Source organism: Lepisosteus oculatus, chromosome 15, assembly GCF_040954835.1.
Source record: "Lepisosteus oculatus isolate fLepOcu1 chromosome 15, fLepOcu1.hap2, whole genome shotgun sequence".
NCBI lineage: Eukaryota > Metazoa > Chordata > Actinopteri > Semionotiformes > Lepisosteidae > Lepisosteus > Lepisosteus oculatus.
The window spans coordinates 28,266,140-28,281,421 of NC_090710.1; the positions used below are offsets into that span (position 1 = coordinate 28,266,140).

The 15,282-nt window shown below is 42.3% G+C and overlaps 1 protein-coding gene across 1 annotated transcript in view; it reads right to left on the reverse strand.

Annotated features, from left to right (window-relative positions):
- me3 (malic enzyme 3, NADP(+)-dependent, mitochondrial) overlaps positions 1–15,282 on the reverse strand; it is a 63,548-nt gene that overhangs the window by 36,967 nt on the left and 11,299 nt on the right. Inside the window, exons 3-4 of the mRNA XM_006639188.3 lie at positions 7,353–7,486; positions 6,703–6,852 (exon numbers count right to left, since the gene is read on the reverse strand). Coding sequence (XP_006639251.1) covers positions 6,703–6,852; positions 7,353–7,486 — 284 coding nt within the window. The remainder of the gene's footprint in view (positions 1–6,702; positions 6,853–7,352; positions 7,487–15,282) is intronic.

Below are 15,282 nucleotides of genomic sequence, written 5' to 3' on the forward strand. Positions count from 1 at the left end.
ACAAAAAACATACTACCTTGTGACTTGTGTTTCTTGCCTATTGCCTCAGATCTTTTCCTTCACAAAACCCTGATCTCACACCCTTCTAGTATTAACAGAATTAAACACCTTCTAACTACAAACTACAGTCTTATTGTACTTCACCTCAATAGTCAGCTTCCAACAGGCACTGGAAGAAACAAAAATACTTAAAAGCTTCTGGCTGAAACAATAAGGTCAATGTGGAAAATGTAGACAACCACAAAATATCCAGTCAAAATAACACAGAAGCTAACAGCTTTTTGCCAGTTTATTGTTCATGCACATAAAGCAAAACCCAACCCAATAATGTCAAGATTGCACTGCAAGCAGGGTGTTTTCATCCAAAAGCCATAAAAATAAAGCAATTTAACAGAAAGTAGTCACAAGAGACTATCCCAGCATCTCAAAGGATGAACAAAACGACAACCACATTTTGGTATTTCAGCTTCCTCTACAAACTTCAGTACCATATTCTGTGATTATTGTTTAGAGACGTGTGTCTCATCATGGCTGGCAGATGCTGAAATGCCACAAACACATGAGCTCTGTCTTCGGAGCAGTCATAAAATGTAACGGGAAACTTAACAGGACTTAAAGAGTTTAGAGTTAATAAGAAAAATAAGTTGCCAGTATTGCTCTGAAAATGGGATTGCCAGTGTTTTTAATGGTTTCACAGTCGAATCCTGTTGCTGAACAGTTCATTCTTCTGTTGCTTCACCGTTGCTACAATCCAGTGAGAGATGTGGGCTGTGGAAGAATTTCTGGCTTCTAGTCAAGCCAAAAGGATTCTCTTTAAACTTCAGCAGCAGATACTTTGCCCAGTTATTTGGCCATAATGGTTTGGCCTGCACCTACTCTACATAGCCAGTCCCAGATGGCCTCTTCTTTCCTAATCCAAGTCGGGCCATGGAAGACAACGTGCGCAAGCCCTTTGACTTCACAGCTCAGTTTGTCAGCAAGGCTTCCTGTGTCTGTATTAGTGTTTTGCCCATAAACATTGCTTAGGCACTGTACTACTTGTGTGTCATGTACCGTGTTGGTTTTTGTGTGCTAAGTCTTTACAGATCCCCTCAGCATAACACACCAACAAACACGGTATTGAAAGACGATCAAAGGTGCATTCCTAGCTTTTGGAGCTGGCGATTAGTAGAGGAAGAAAAGGCTGCCAAACCCTACTGGGAACAACAAAATGGGAAGAGGGAAGAGAGAACTTGTTTTCAACTCTGACGTCACTGAAGAACAGTTACCGTCCAATAAACAAGCAAGCACGTACATTTAGCAGGCCATAGAATCTGAAACACTGCATACATTCAAAACAATAGAGCTAAGTCATCTTTTCTTCCTGCAGCAATTAACCTGCTCAATTTGGAAAACTGAGTATTTTACTGTATTGAATTTTCTTTCTCACCATACATGCATGTCTTTTATTTGTTAATCATTTCATGTTGTTAAAATGTATGTTATGTCTTTTACCTGCCTGCAAGTTTCTCATCTGGGACAATAAAATAAGAAAGCACATGTAAAATGAACACATTAATTAACCACACCACCTCGCTCTTCATCTGAGTTTCCTCAAATCCATGAAATAAAGAATAATTTATGTTAAACTCTTATTTCTCCATTCTTATTTCCCAAAGAGTTCAGACATTTTCACTTTTATAATGGGCATTTCATTTTTGCAAATGATATAAATCATATCGGTTAATTACATTTTAATTTTTAATAGGACTTTGCGGGTTCGGGAAAAGTAGAAGCATATCACTGCATGAAGATGCAACTCATTTACAAAGGCCCTTGATTCCCTTTGAATTTCCGTCTCATAAAGGAGGAGACCTTGGGGAAAAGGACAGTGACGTCAGCCAAAAAGAAATCAAACAGATCAGAGAATAAACTGACAGTTCAACCCAGCACTCCATCTGACATCAGTGTTGCATGTGATTAATGTCAGAGAGAACAGTGGAGGGAATTCAACAGTACTTCTGATGAACAATTCTCCATTACGTCTGACTGTTACTTGAGTTCATTCAGCTGGGGAACAATATCACAAACAAAGCTGTATACCATTCACAATTCAAGGCAAAGTTTAAATCAGGACCACTCTCTAGATTAAAAGGGTCATGTTTCACATTTAATTTAATCAGGGCAGCGTAATGGGAAAAGTGGAAGAAAGGGCATATTCAGACTTTCATAATGGGTTCATTTTTGTTGTTATTTTTCCAATAATAGTTGTCAAAGCTGTAAAAAGCCACAGGGTTCAGCTGCTTGCAGCTCTGTTTCAAGGCTGGGGAAAACTGTCTCTCAGGCGAGATTTCCAGGCCAGGTGAAAGCACTGCTTCACTAAGAGATGTGTTAAAACCAACATTCAGGCGACTGAGGCTCGGTGTGTGTTTAAAACATCATCAGGCCCAGTTTGAAAATGTGTTGGTTTTAATTTCCCAAGAAGCAAGGTGCTTGGGAGAGGTTTCTATTATAATTTCAAGATGCACTGCACTCATTTTTAAATCTTATATGTAGATTTATACTTATTAAGAGAAATATGATAGATTGCATGGGTGAACACGTTATGGGAAAAACTGACAAAAATGTGGCCTTTAAAACATGCCATCTTCAGTTCACTCGTCTTGTTTGGATAGGCTATTGAGTAGAAATTTGTATTTGTTGTGGAAGTATTCAAACTTCTGAAAAGCACTAACAAAGTCAATCTTATGTTCTTCTTCAGAATCAACAGTGAAACACGTACCGAGGACTCAAGTAGAAACTATGGGGCAAGTGTCCCATCAGGCACTTCTTCACAGAAGTTGTGGGAGCCTTGAAAAAGCTAACCTGCCATGTTGTTGCAGCCAATGCCCAGGCTGCTTTCAAGAAGTGTCTGAATGAAGTCCTCAGATCAATCAAATACTAGCAACGAAACCTGCTAGATGAACCTTCTCTCATTTGTAAACACTCATTTTTATGGTTTACAGTCATTTGGTTATGGAGCTCGATACAGGCTTCGTAATGTTATCCTATTATAATGGTAGTCAATGACCAAGCTTGAGCTTCCTGCCAGAAGGCACTATTTTTGGGCTCTTACTAAAACAGAAGGAGAGAGAACACAAAACAACCCTAAAGCAGAACAGGTCTATTTCTTGCCATTCTTCTCAAGATTAACTTCACCCTTCTGTGTTAAATCATACAGCTGATGAGACTATCTATCCATTATGTGATCCTATTTGATTTCGGGAACCATTAGTTACTGTTTGTTAAATTTAGATCTTATCTTTTTATGCTATCATGGAACTCTGTCACAGACTCCGGATTTATGTGGTCTTACAGTAGTCTTTGAGATTGATGAATTAGCCTCTCAGACCACTTTTGTGAATATCCATCTGGGCTTTTATATCATAAAAAGATCAATTTTCCTGGTATCAAGCAGTAATCCTGTTAGTCTTGAACTTTTTGACGATGGACACCACAGTCACAACTGGGATATCTGACTGATCTCTATAGCCGTAGTACTGTTGAGGTCAGTAATCTTTCACTTTAGATCTTTCTGACCTTCTCCAAGATAACACAGTTTTGAGTATTCAGTTTCCTTTAAGATCCTTCAGCAACAGGAATGACTTTAAGAAGCTTGGATGCTTTCTGAGGTTTTGTGAAACTACCAGCTGGCTAAAATACACTACAAATTATTATTTCTTTGCATTTACAGTATTAGTGCCAAAACATCTTTGACAGTCAATCTCTTGAAGAATATTTAATTGGAGGCTATCAAGAAACAGACGCTAAAACAGGGTGTAGATTGTACCCTGGCTCAGATATTTTAAATAAAGACTACTAAAGCTGCAGGCAGTTGTGACTTTCAGTATACAACAATACCACAGTCTATAAACTCTGGAAAGCTCATCTTAAACTGTCTAAATTAACCCTTAGAAAGCAATATCCTCATTGGCAGTGTATCTGCAGAAGGGAAATATTGACATAAGAAAAAAACAAACCTATTACCATTTATTAGCAACCAACTGGCAACCACACAGAAATAATGAACATGAGAAAGATCTCCCCAAACCCAATGTGAGAGCAACTGAACGAGCAATCTGAATTCTGTTATTAGTCTTGAATACGACATCACCAGCTGCTTCTTTACAAAAGAAACTGATCATCTGAGAAAGTACATTAATTCAGTACAGTAATGAACACAAAATAAAAGCAATCATCATTGTGGGCTTTATCTGTTGGCATTTTTAGTCATGGCAAATCATTCCTTAATTAATTCTAATTATTAATAAAAATTAACTTGCCAATGTTTTTCTTATATTCCTCATAAATTGTGCCGTAGTCATTATTCACATTCCTCGTTATTAATTTATGGTGTTCTGAGGTCCATTTTCTTAATATGGCCGAGGTTCAAAATTCTTTACACTGCTGTTCCCAATATTCTGCTCCAAAAGGGTTTGGCAAGCCATTCTGAAAACAAGGCAACATAATTCTGCGGTTTTACTGCCCTGGGCTCCATGTCATCCTGATTTTTCAACTAGACAAACCAGACAGAAAAGACAGCTGTAGCACATACTGTGCATGTAAATTGGATTAGTTAGTTAAATCCTTCCTCTGAGCTCTTGGTACTGCTAGCTGTACTGCCTCCCTCTTAGGACACAATTCAACTGTTCAGTTCGGACTGTGTCAGGCCATGCTTAATATATCTGGGTTTCTGTATTTTGTTTTGCAGTCCCTTTTCAAAACACACCATACCTCTGATTCTTGTCAATAAATGTGACTTTCATGTGTTTCCCAAACGTGACTTTAACGCTGGTTAGGTACAGGGACACCGCAGTGAAGGAGAGGTTATTTGAAGAGCAAACCCACCCCCGTGCAGAAGGCGAACCAAACGCTAATGGTTTTGAGAACGGAAAGAGAGTCTTTCTTACGAGACTAAAGCCACTATGAAAACTGCCGGCCTTGGATTCCACACAACCTGTGCGACTTTCACTCCAAAAGGAAATTAAAAAAACTCGGACTGACGAGCCATCGTTTCAGCGGGCATGAAAAGATCCAGAGCCGGAGAGAGAGAGAGAGAGAGAGAGAAACAATGTCACTGTGTATCTGTCAATTACCGGCTCCAACTGGGGACACAAAACAAGGGGAGAACAGGAGGCCTTTTCAACCCGCAACCAGCAGAAGGTACTTCATGCTGCTTTGAAACCGGGCCAGCTGTCCTCAAGAGACAGAGACTGCCGGGGACAGCAAACCCATTGCAGCTCAGCCGTGACTTCTGTGACTCGGTTATCCCACTCTGTAACACCCCGTCTTCTAACAAAACCACTCTGTTTGCCATCTAGAGCCCAACAGACCCGACACCCCCTCAAAGGGTCTGTTAAAAGCGCGAACCCCAGACAGTGTGACTGCCTTGCTTTTAATGAATCAGAAAGAGCTTTTCATCTGGCCGCCCACTGGCAGATGTGAGGCCCTGAGAGGACAAGCTGAAAAGAAGAGCTTCCTCAGTGACAGAGTGTTTATTCGGGCCCGTTGTGACAGCGAAAATACGCAGACGGGGGGGGGTGAGAGAATTCAGAGATTCATGAATCAGCTTGAACCGGCCCAGCAGATCCTCCTTTGGCGATGCAGAGCCCATCGTATGTGTACACGAAGTGGTCATATTCATACTGGGGAAGCGATGAAGTGGAGCCAAAGACAATTGGAAAAGCACTTTTTGCATAGCTACTGTAGGTGATGCATGGAAAATGCAACAGGCAAAGAGAAAAGATTTTGAAACTCTGTGCTTTCAAATTATCGAACATGTAATAGTTCCAGATGATATTAGTACTATAATTTGTATTACTTGGAAGAGCTACATAAGAAATTACAATTGTCTAAGATTTTAGGTCTGGATCTTGATAATCCCAGTAATAATAATGTACTGTAGCGCTCTCGGGTTCGCGTGGGTCTGCGCCCTCGCCGCTGCCGCCTCAGGTCAGCCCCCCAACGCTGGGGACTCGAACCAGGGCCTCCGGCGTCACTCAACAGGGAGCCAGCCAGTTGAGCTGAAGAGAGATCTCCCAACAGCCAGACGGCTGCAGTCCCTGTTATTCACAGGGAAGGGCGGTGACGTCACCGCGCTGGTAAGCCAGCTCGCATAACCTGCAATGTCGGCCGTATGCGTTACACTCTCCCCCGCTTAATTCGCCGTCCTCGGCGAAGGACTATCCCACCCCACTCTAAAAACAATGTAGCGCTCTAGGGTTCACGCGGGTCGGGGCCCTCACGGCTGCCACCTCAGGTCGGCCCTCCAATGCTAGGGACTCGAACCCGGGCCTCCGGCGGCCCTCAACAGGGACCCAGTGTAACTCCTTACACTTGCGCTTTTCTGGACACTCCACTCAAAGCACTTTACAGGTAATGGGGATCCCCTCCACCACAACCAGTGTGCAGCACCACCTGGATGATGTGACAGCAGCCATAGTGCACCAGTATGCTCACCACACACCAGCTCTCAGTGGGGAGGAGAACAGAGTGATGAAGCCAGTTCATAGATGGGGATTATTAGGAGGCCATGACTGGTCCTGTCTCTTACGGACCTTGGGAATACAGCCCACAGTGACTTTTGACTGAGAAACACATAGAACAGACATTTCATCACGGACAGCAGCTGAACCTCCAGCCCAGGGGCCATGCAGACACCTGGGGGGGTCTCTGCGTTCTCACCGTGGTCTTCGGAAGGCCAGGCCATACTGCTGGCAGGCCAGCCCCACGGTGGGGGTGTACACGATGGGCATGAACTCCTCGATGTCAGAGGTCAGGAGGCGGTAGAACAGCTTCTCGTTCCTGTCCTGGAGTGTCATCAGCAGGATGTACCTGTGGACAAAAGAAGACCACAGATCTGGAGATACCGATACAGGACTCGGAAGTAAGATCGTGTAAGGGGTTGTGTTTGGATTGGGGCATTACTAGGTCTGGGACTGTCAGTGACAAGCAAAGTGTACCATCTGAATCAGTATCTCCTGCCATGAAACATGCCAATAAATGGAATATGCTGGATAACGGGTATTCTGAAAACGAACCATTCAAAGGGAATTCCAGCCCACCCTTATGTCCACCGATCCCAAACCCAAACACTTCTGTTAGGCTCTCAGAGAATTACTACATGACTACCCTCCAGACTTCAGGACAAAAATATCTGGTTTCGAGCCACTTCACTGCTCCTGTTGAGCACCTACACGACTTCCAAAGCTGGACGCCTCTGAACTGAACTTCTAAGAAGGCCGGATTGTCACAACGCGTAGGTGAACACGTGCAAGGGCTGGGGATGAGAATATGAAAATGAAAAAAGAAGAGGAAGAAAAGTGGCCACTGACTTGTCAAGGGGGTCGCTGCGCATCTCGTAGCTCTTCATGACGCGGAGGACCTGCACGTCCTGGGTGAGGAAGCAGGGGGGCAGCAGACCGTGGATGCCCAGCTGCAGTCTCTCCTCCAGGGTGAAGGCCATGCCCTGGGAGAGGGGACAGCACTGGGTTAGCAATGTCCGTCACGTCCAGTGGCAGGGAATCCGTATTTCAGACCTAACCAGTTACATGTGGGCAACTTTTAAATTTCCACCTCTTCTTCACCCGTAAGGACATTTTTCAATCAACGCCCCCCCCCCTTGTGAAATGCAGATACTCACAATGTATCACAACATTTCTCAATGAAATGGCGTTAGTCCGGAATGGTCACCTATTTACCTAGGCTAAATGTGTGGATGTCCCATCTTCTTGTTAGTTATTTAGAAGGAAAGTGTTTGTTAGCCACTGAAATTTAAGTACGTCTCCCCCTGCTATCTTAAAATACTGTAAGTACTGTACATACCACACCTTCTTTTTACTTAAAGTTAAAAATCACACAACATCTCTTGGGTTGCTGTGTGGCCAGGCTTGCTTTGATCTCCAGTTAATTGAATCATTAATTTAACACAATATAAATAGTTGTTTTTGTTATATCAATCTGAACCAGAACAAATTTCCCTCATTACAGAAATAAACCCATTATTGCAAATTCCACTGATTGCCCTAGATGGCATTCAATATAGGCAGCAAAAGCTTTGATGTTTCCATCCAAAAAAACATGGGAGTAGATATTTTTGTGCACCAATTCCCTTCAATACTTGAATTGAATGGTCCTAGATAATATAAGGGAAGTTATGAATCACTTTTCTGGCATGTATAAATAAAAGACCAATTCCCAGGTTAATATATTAAGTTCTTAGTGTTTACTTTGGCAGTGCATCTCTCTGAGTGACACAGCAGTTCCATACACCTCTCACCCAGCCAGGAAAAATGTCCACTGACCTTCACGAACCTCTGGGAACCTTGGAGAGCTTCACTCCACTCATGAAGCCCACACAACACATAGCCAGGAATCTCCCCACGCCCTGAGTCTTTATTGGTAGCAGACAACGAGCTGGTTGGGAAAGGAAAATCTTTCCCCACGTTTAAACTACTGTAGATACCGAGGGCAAAAGGCATTTTTATGCGTTGATACGGCATTTCTTTTCTGGTCTGTTTTTGTGTTCTTTGTGGTTTTATGGTCATCGTTTTCTTGATCCGTGCCTACTGCTGCTTTTTTTCCCATAAACGTTTTGGAACATTTGTGGTGACACAAATCTGGAAAACCACTTGTCCAATATTATCAATATCCAAGCCCTGCATTTTCACTGGCCACCCAGTGTTAGAATGAGTGGGCGGGAGACACAGGACGTGTAACTATACCTAGGAGGAAATAGTCCTCCTTATTCACAGCGGATACTTTCCTAAACCATCAGTTTGATCTAACACAGTGTTGTGGGGGAGCCAGAGCCTATTCCAACAAGCAATGGTCGCAATGCAGGGTACACCTGTCCACCACACCAGAAACAGAAACAGACACAAACACAAACACGCACACCAGGGCCACTTTTCCCAGAAGCCAATTAGCCTAGCAGCATGTCACCAGACTGTGGGGAGAAACCCAGATGAACATGGGGAGAAAATGGACGGATGAATATCCTTTCTTACTGAAACGTAAATCAATGCTAAACCTTCCATGAATGCAAAGCAATGCACTGCATTACATTACAAGTGCATTCAATAACAGCCCCTGAAAAATATGTTTAGTTGCTCTTAGAACAAGCCTAAAAGAAGTATTATATAAATGCCACTTGTGCTTTATACAGTATGTATCTTTATTGCAAAATGTCATGCTTAACATATTTTGAAAAAACAACCTCCAGTCTATCTCAGTTTTCAGCTTTATAGTACTGTACTGATAGGCATTTTGCAAGACCTGTACAAATCACCCATCCCCTAATATCCCTACCCCAAACAGAGCCTCTGGCTCTTCAGGGAGAACTTAATGGCTTTGTTTCCTATCAGGCTTAATACACAATTGAGTACAACGCCACACCCATAGCAGAGCCTGAAACCAGACTGAATCCAGAGCTAATCTATGTACAGCCCCTTATGTTACTTAATTGAAAACATAATAAGCTGTTAACCAAAAAATGCATGGTCTGTTTATTTTATGTGCAAGCTTTTCTGAAACTGATCCATAATAATCGTCATTACTGCACTCTATGATTCAACAACCTTTACATACAACACATACACAGAATCTGTTTTAATCGAGCACCTATCTGTAGCCTTCTGTATTGCATTTTTTAAACATGTATTCATAATTAGGCCAATGCAAACTTTATGTTGCTCAAAGTTATAAGCAATTCATATGCAAATTAACTAATTTTCCCATTTTTCCTTCCAAGAAAAATAATTAGGAAACAAAGACGTTTGTTGTGAAAGTTAACCTTGGTCTTCCTTACACTTACAATTCTATCCTCAAGAAACCAACTGCCAGAGATTTAGTGTCAACTCTTAAGAAAAAGCAGGCATAGTACAGAGATGAGATGAAAAGAAATACTTTATTTTCACTGGACATTTGAAATGTGCCGGAGGTATCCGTTCCCTGAGCACAGAACAAAGCACCTGCATTTCCACAAGGAAATGAGGAGAGCTCCAAAACTACAAAGGCACAAAGCAAGTTCTGGACTTATGTTGGTTGTCACACTTTGATACAAAAGCCTCAAGCATACTAAAATAGAAATCACCTGTTACAAAACAGACAGCAAAATCTTTTTATGACTCGGGAGAGTAAGAAGGTAAGAGCTGATGTCCTTCTTTTGGTGAGAGGCATTGAAATCTAGCTTGTATGTCAATGGTAAGGAATGGGTTTTACACTGGTAAATCAGCGCATTATCAAATCATCATCGAGGTGCTGCTGAATGCCCATAGTTTAACAAGATGTTCAGTCTTTCTTTCCAGTATTTTCACACTAGCATATACTAGCTTTTTTTTTATTGTGTCTCAACACGTAAAAATACACATTTCTGACTGCCAGCGAGTGCACGTCTTTAATCAGAATGAGGAATCAGGCAAGGGAGAAAGGTAAATTATGTAGAACAGGTCTGGGTCCAGATTCCATGGAACTGCTCTCATGATCATCAGTCAGAAGTAAATGTCTTAATCAGAGGGTCTCAAACTCAATTTCTGACAATTCTATTATCCCCTGTTTTGTTTTGTTTTTTGTTTCATAGGTGTTTTATTGGTGACTGTCTCTTTAATGAACGGAATGTTTTCAGTCATCAGCTGAAAAAAGACCAAAATCCTCTATATGGTCAATCTGGACAATAATTAAGATAATTGTTTAAACTGACAGCTGAGGTCGGAACAAAAATCAGAAGACACTTAGGCCCCCCAGCAATTGAGAGTGTGAAAGATCTGTCTGTTTCACCAGGGAAAACCATGGAACTCAGGGCACCTACAGCAGGTCTGATACAAGCCAGAGACTGGCTACCCGTTCGCCTTTCTCCGGGGAGACTTTGCTTGCTGCCTTGTGTCAGATTTATCTGCTTTGTCATCTGACAACAGTTCCCTGCTCGAGGTCTACTAAGGATTCCAGTTAACAATATATTAGTGCCACAATAAGAATGGTACCAAGCCTCTATCCCCAGTATGTTGTACAGAAACTTGGCGAGAGACTCGACTTCTTTTCTTAACTGCCAATGCACACGACGGGGAACCTCGAATAATTAATACGGAACGGAATACGCCTGTGTGGTGAAGATGTTTGTTGGTTCTTCGTCACATCCAGATGTGGCACTTTAGGTCATGGCTTCAGGGCCAAAAGAAAAGAAAAATAAATGAATTATGAAGACCCTAGAGAGCATGTAAAAATGTTGGAATTTCAGCCCTAAGATACAGAAATAAGTTTTCTGTGAGGCACTGGTACTAACTACCAAGCCATTGTGGCCCCCTAATGTAATGTCATTTTCACACGCAAAGTCATGCGTACATGCATGCATTTTCAGTCAGGCCCCTTCATTACTTTGAAATAAAAAGGTCTAGAATGAGTATTGGTTCAGCACTTGGAGTAAGTGGCTTTGGGGCCAGAGAGACTGAGACATCGCTTCTTTATTCATTCTTATCAGCTGCTGGGAGGGATTGATGTTGCCATTGAGAATATGCTTGAGAATGTGATGGCTGACTCTGCGTGACAAACCACAGCCGTGACTTTCTCAGCCTCTGGTCCTTGCCCCGCCAGTGCAGAGAGCGCTGGGGTCTGTGGCGGGACAGCGAGAACGATGAGGTCATGGAAATAATGCCACAGCTCTGCCGCTCTGTGCATGACAGAGCAGTAAGTCCAGCCCTGGCCCCGATCACAGCAAAACACCAAATACCCCAGGGCTCTTGTTTGAAAACTGTGTTTAAAAAACAAAAACAGCCTTGTGGGGTCGGCATGTTCTTGAGCAACCCACATGCCCTGTAATTAAAAACCATATCTTCAAGCAGAATTCAAAAGGCTAAGGAGCGCAGTTTCTTTAAAAACAAAGAACTGTACACATGTTCGAGTACGTGCTCTGTATAAACCTTACCACTGTCAAAACCGTCGAAAGGGCAAAATACCACAGCGAAAACAATGTCAACAATGTAATGTTAAAACAATCTGAGCAGATCTCAACCCCCTTCCCCATTGGTGCACTGACGTGTGTGCACATGCCAATCTCTGAAAGCCTGACTTTTACTGGCAGCTGTACAAATTGGGCACATATACAGTACCCTCCCTATGTGAAACTCTTTGGAACGGGAGAAAAAACCCCATCTTTAAACAGTACTGCTGAGCTGTACAGCCTCGCTGCAGAATCACTCTTGAATCAGCACTTGAGAAGTGCAGTGTTGCTCAGCTCCCAGACGGTGGGCTTTTCCGGAAACCAGTAATACAGTGCAGCTGCTCGACTTCACTCTCCCCCAGATGGAGCTTCATCCAGCCTCGTTAAATTTTCAAATCAACCTCTCCTAGTTTAATATTTACATATTTTAAACATCTTCACACAAAGCACACAAGGGGAACTGCGCACCGATTGCTTTGAAAAGGCTGGGACAGTTTTCACTGGATTTCAGGAAGGAATATGGTCAGAATATGACACATAAAACAGGCTCTTGCTGGCACAGGGTCAGGGCCTTGCCAGTGAGCACATTAACAACAGTTACCATAGATACTGACAAACTGGGAGGCATCGGCAAACAAGAGGCCGACGCATTCTGCTTTACCACTGCAGATTTAACACTCTAGATTGAACACATGCAGAGCTCTGATTCCATAAAAGGGGAAACAATTCTCAAGTAATGTTTTCCCATCCCTGGGACAGGGTGTCTTGGCAGCTGTAAAATAAACATATTCCACTGAGATCAGCCAACCTGCTGTTTTCTAAAGGTATGTCTGGAAGCCCTGCTGAGCTATAAATTGTTTTTTGAATCTCACAATGTCCACCACCAGCAATAATAATATGATAAAAACTGTGTTCCTGCTTTATGTAGGAACTTCTGAGAAGAAAAAACGGAGTATGAGGGAACAGTCAATGCTCTTGGAAAGGGCAGGGCCTAGTTTGTAAGTACTGCAATGAGACCACAACTATTTGTTGTTTCTGGGTTGGGTTAATTCTGCGAGCAGCTTGACAGTGCAGTTTGACGCTTCCTTGTCTTGGACTCTTGCATGAAGGGAATTTCAGGAGGTACTCGTTTGACCACAGAGGCTCCAGGCAAAGTCTTTTCAGTTTCGGCAGGCAGCGAGTCTCCTTCATTGCACCACAAAGACATTATTCTGGCCTTAAAAAAAAGAGAGCTGCAGTAAATGGAAGGGGTTGTAACGCAGCGATATCTCATTTATGTGAGCTTTCAGATAAGAGTTCACTGTACAATGACTGTTTCTAAGCCAAGCCCCTTAAAAATGCATAGGTCCATCCCATATAAAAGCACTTAGTGAAGTATAAGTTTAGTATTTCTAAACACAATACCTGACAAATAACAAAATCCAGATGGCTGCGGAAAGGCACTTCAGTTAGCCTATTCATTTTTTGTTGTAGAGGTAGCACTGGTATCCCTCAGTTCTCATGCTTAAAATTCCAATTCCTCCACTTTCGGTAGGATAAGCTAGATTCTTCATTATGTGACTGTGTTATAGGTAGGTGTTATAGGTGTTATTCTGAAATTCTAGTGACGGTGTTAATATTTCTTTCTGCCGGGGAGTAATACACACATTTCCAGCAGAAACTCTCTGAAATTCAAATGAGACAGAGGTGTCTTTCTAAGATTCCAGTGACACATTTATTCAGAGGGTGGAACCGCGCAAAACGGCGATGAAAGGCAAAAGTCAGTGCTCAGTTAACCCTCAGCGACAGCGAGGAAGGGCAGACAAAGGACCAGCGGGACAGGTTTGTATCAGGGCTAGTCCAGGTTTGTAACAGTTCAACCCTTGAACTCAAAATAACTGCACACTTTGCGTTTACGCACACGCCACCTGAGACCTTGATCATTATGTTCTCTTAGAATACAGATAATTCTGTCCAGATTCATGAAAAGAATAATTGTACATCCAGCCTAACTGACAGCAAATATCATTTATATCCTGCATTCTTGGAGGTGCTTCACCAGTTAAATTAACGGCGCATTTAGCTGCACTAAGCTCTGTGACTACCTCTACTGTTCCTTAATCCCATAATAATAATAATAATCATAATAATGTAAGTCTTATATCTGGAGCAATATCAGTTTAATATCAAAGATTTATTTCAACATACAAAGCCTATTTCACAAAATGTGTGTGGTGCCAATACACTAAAATCCTCAAACAGACAAGTTTTTGCCTTCTTGGGGAATGATCTACCAGGAGCTAGAAATAGCTCCAAGGATTTGGATGTTTCCCCACCAGAGTTGGAGACTCAGCCCCCTGTGTGGAACACAGATCTGCTGCTATCTGCTGAAGAGGAAGTTCCCTTTCAAAAGGCTTGCACTCTGGGGCTTTGTATAGGAGGCCGACATGCCAGCCCTATAGGCCTATCTAGAGCCTCTCCAGACAAGACTCTCTGTCTCGGCTGTCTCTCTCTCATCTCCCACTTTGAGAGGAAAATCGCCCCCGAGCTACAAAACTGACCCACCTGGAATTTGAAGCTGTGCTGCATTCACACACGAGACTGCATCAGGAGTGAAATAACCATGAGATGAGTTCCAGCGTGGAAATTTAAACGGACTGTATATGAAGTTGGGGGATTTGAGACTTCTGGGAGAGACTGCTTTAGAAGTCAGAAATGTGCTTCCTCTTAAACACTCTGTATTTACCAGGTTTACAGTCGCTGCCCTTTGCCTATTCATCCAGCAGAAGGGCATTTAATAATATTAAAAATAACCTAATAAATGTGTTTAGATCTCATTTTGGTCTTGTGTTTTCTTTACAAGACACAAAATCCACTCTATGTTCTTCACTTTCCTCCTTTGTCTTTAATTTGCCTAGCCTATATCCTGAAGCTCATTGTTGAATGTTTATAAAATATTCCTGACTGTACACAAACCCATTAAGCACCAATCTGGAACTTGGAAGGTTAATTCCTAAAACAGTTTGTTAAACTATAAACTAAAGCCTTAAATATTTTCAGAATGATAGATCTCGAATAATTTGCGCAGAATAGCGACTGGGTAAGTCTCTGGACCCATGACTCTCTGTTAACGCCATGGAAACCAGGATAAGCTTTGGACTGACGGGCCGTTGTGTCTTGTATACAGAACTCCCTACCTACTTGTTACCAGGCTGTGCTGGTTTTGATGGCTGGGCTGATATTAACTTGGAGAAGCATCTGTTGCACATGCAAGTGATAATTTTCACCTTCACATTAATACAAACCTTACATTGCTTAAGATATTGTTTCATCTGTATATCAATATGGTCACT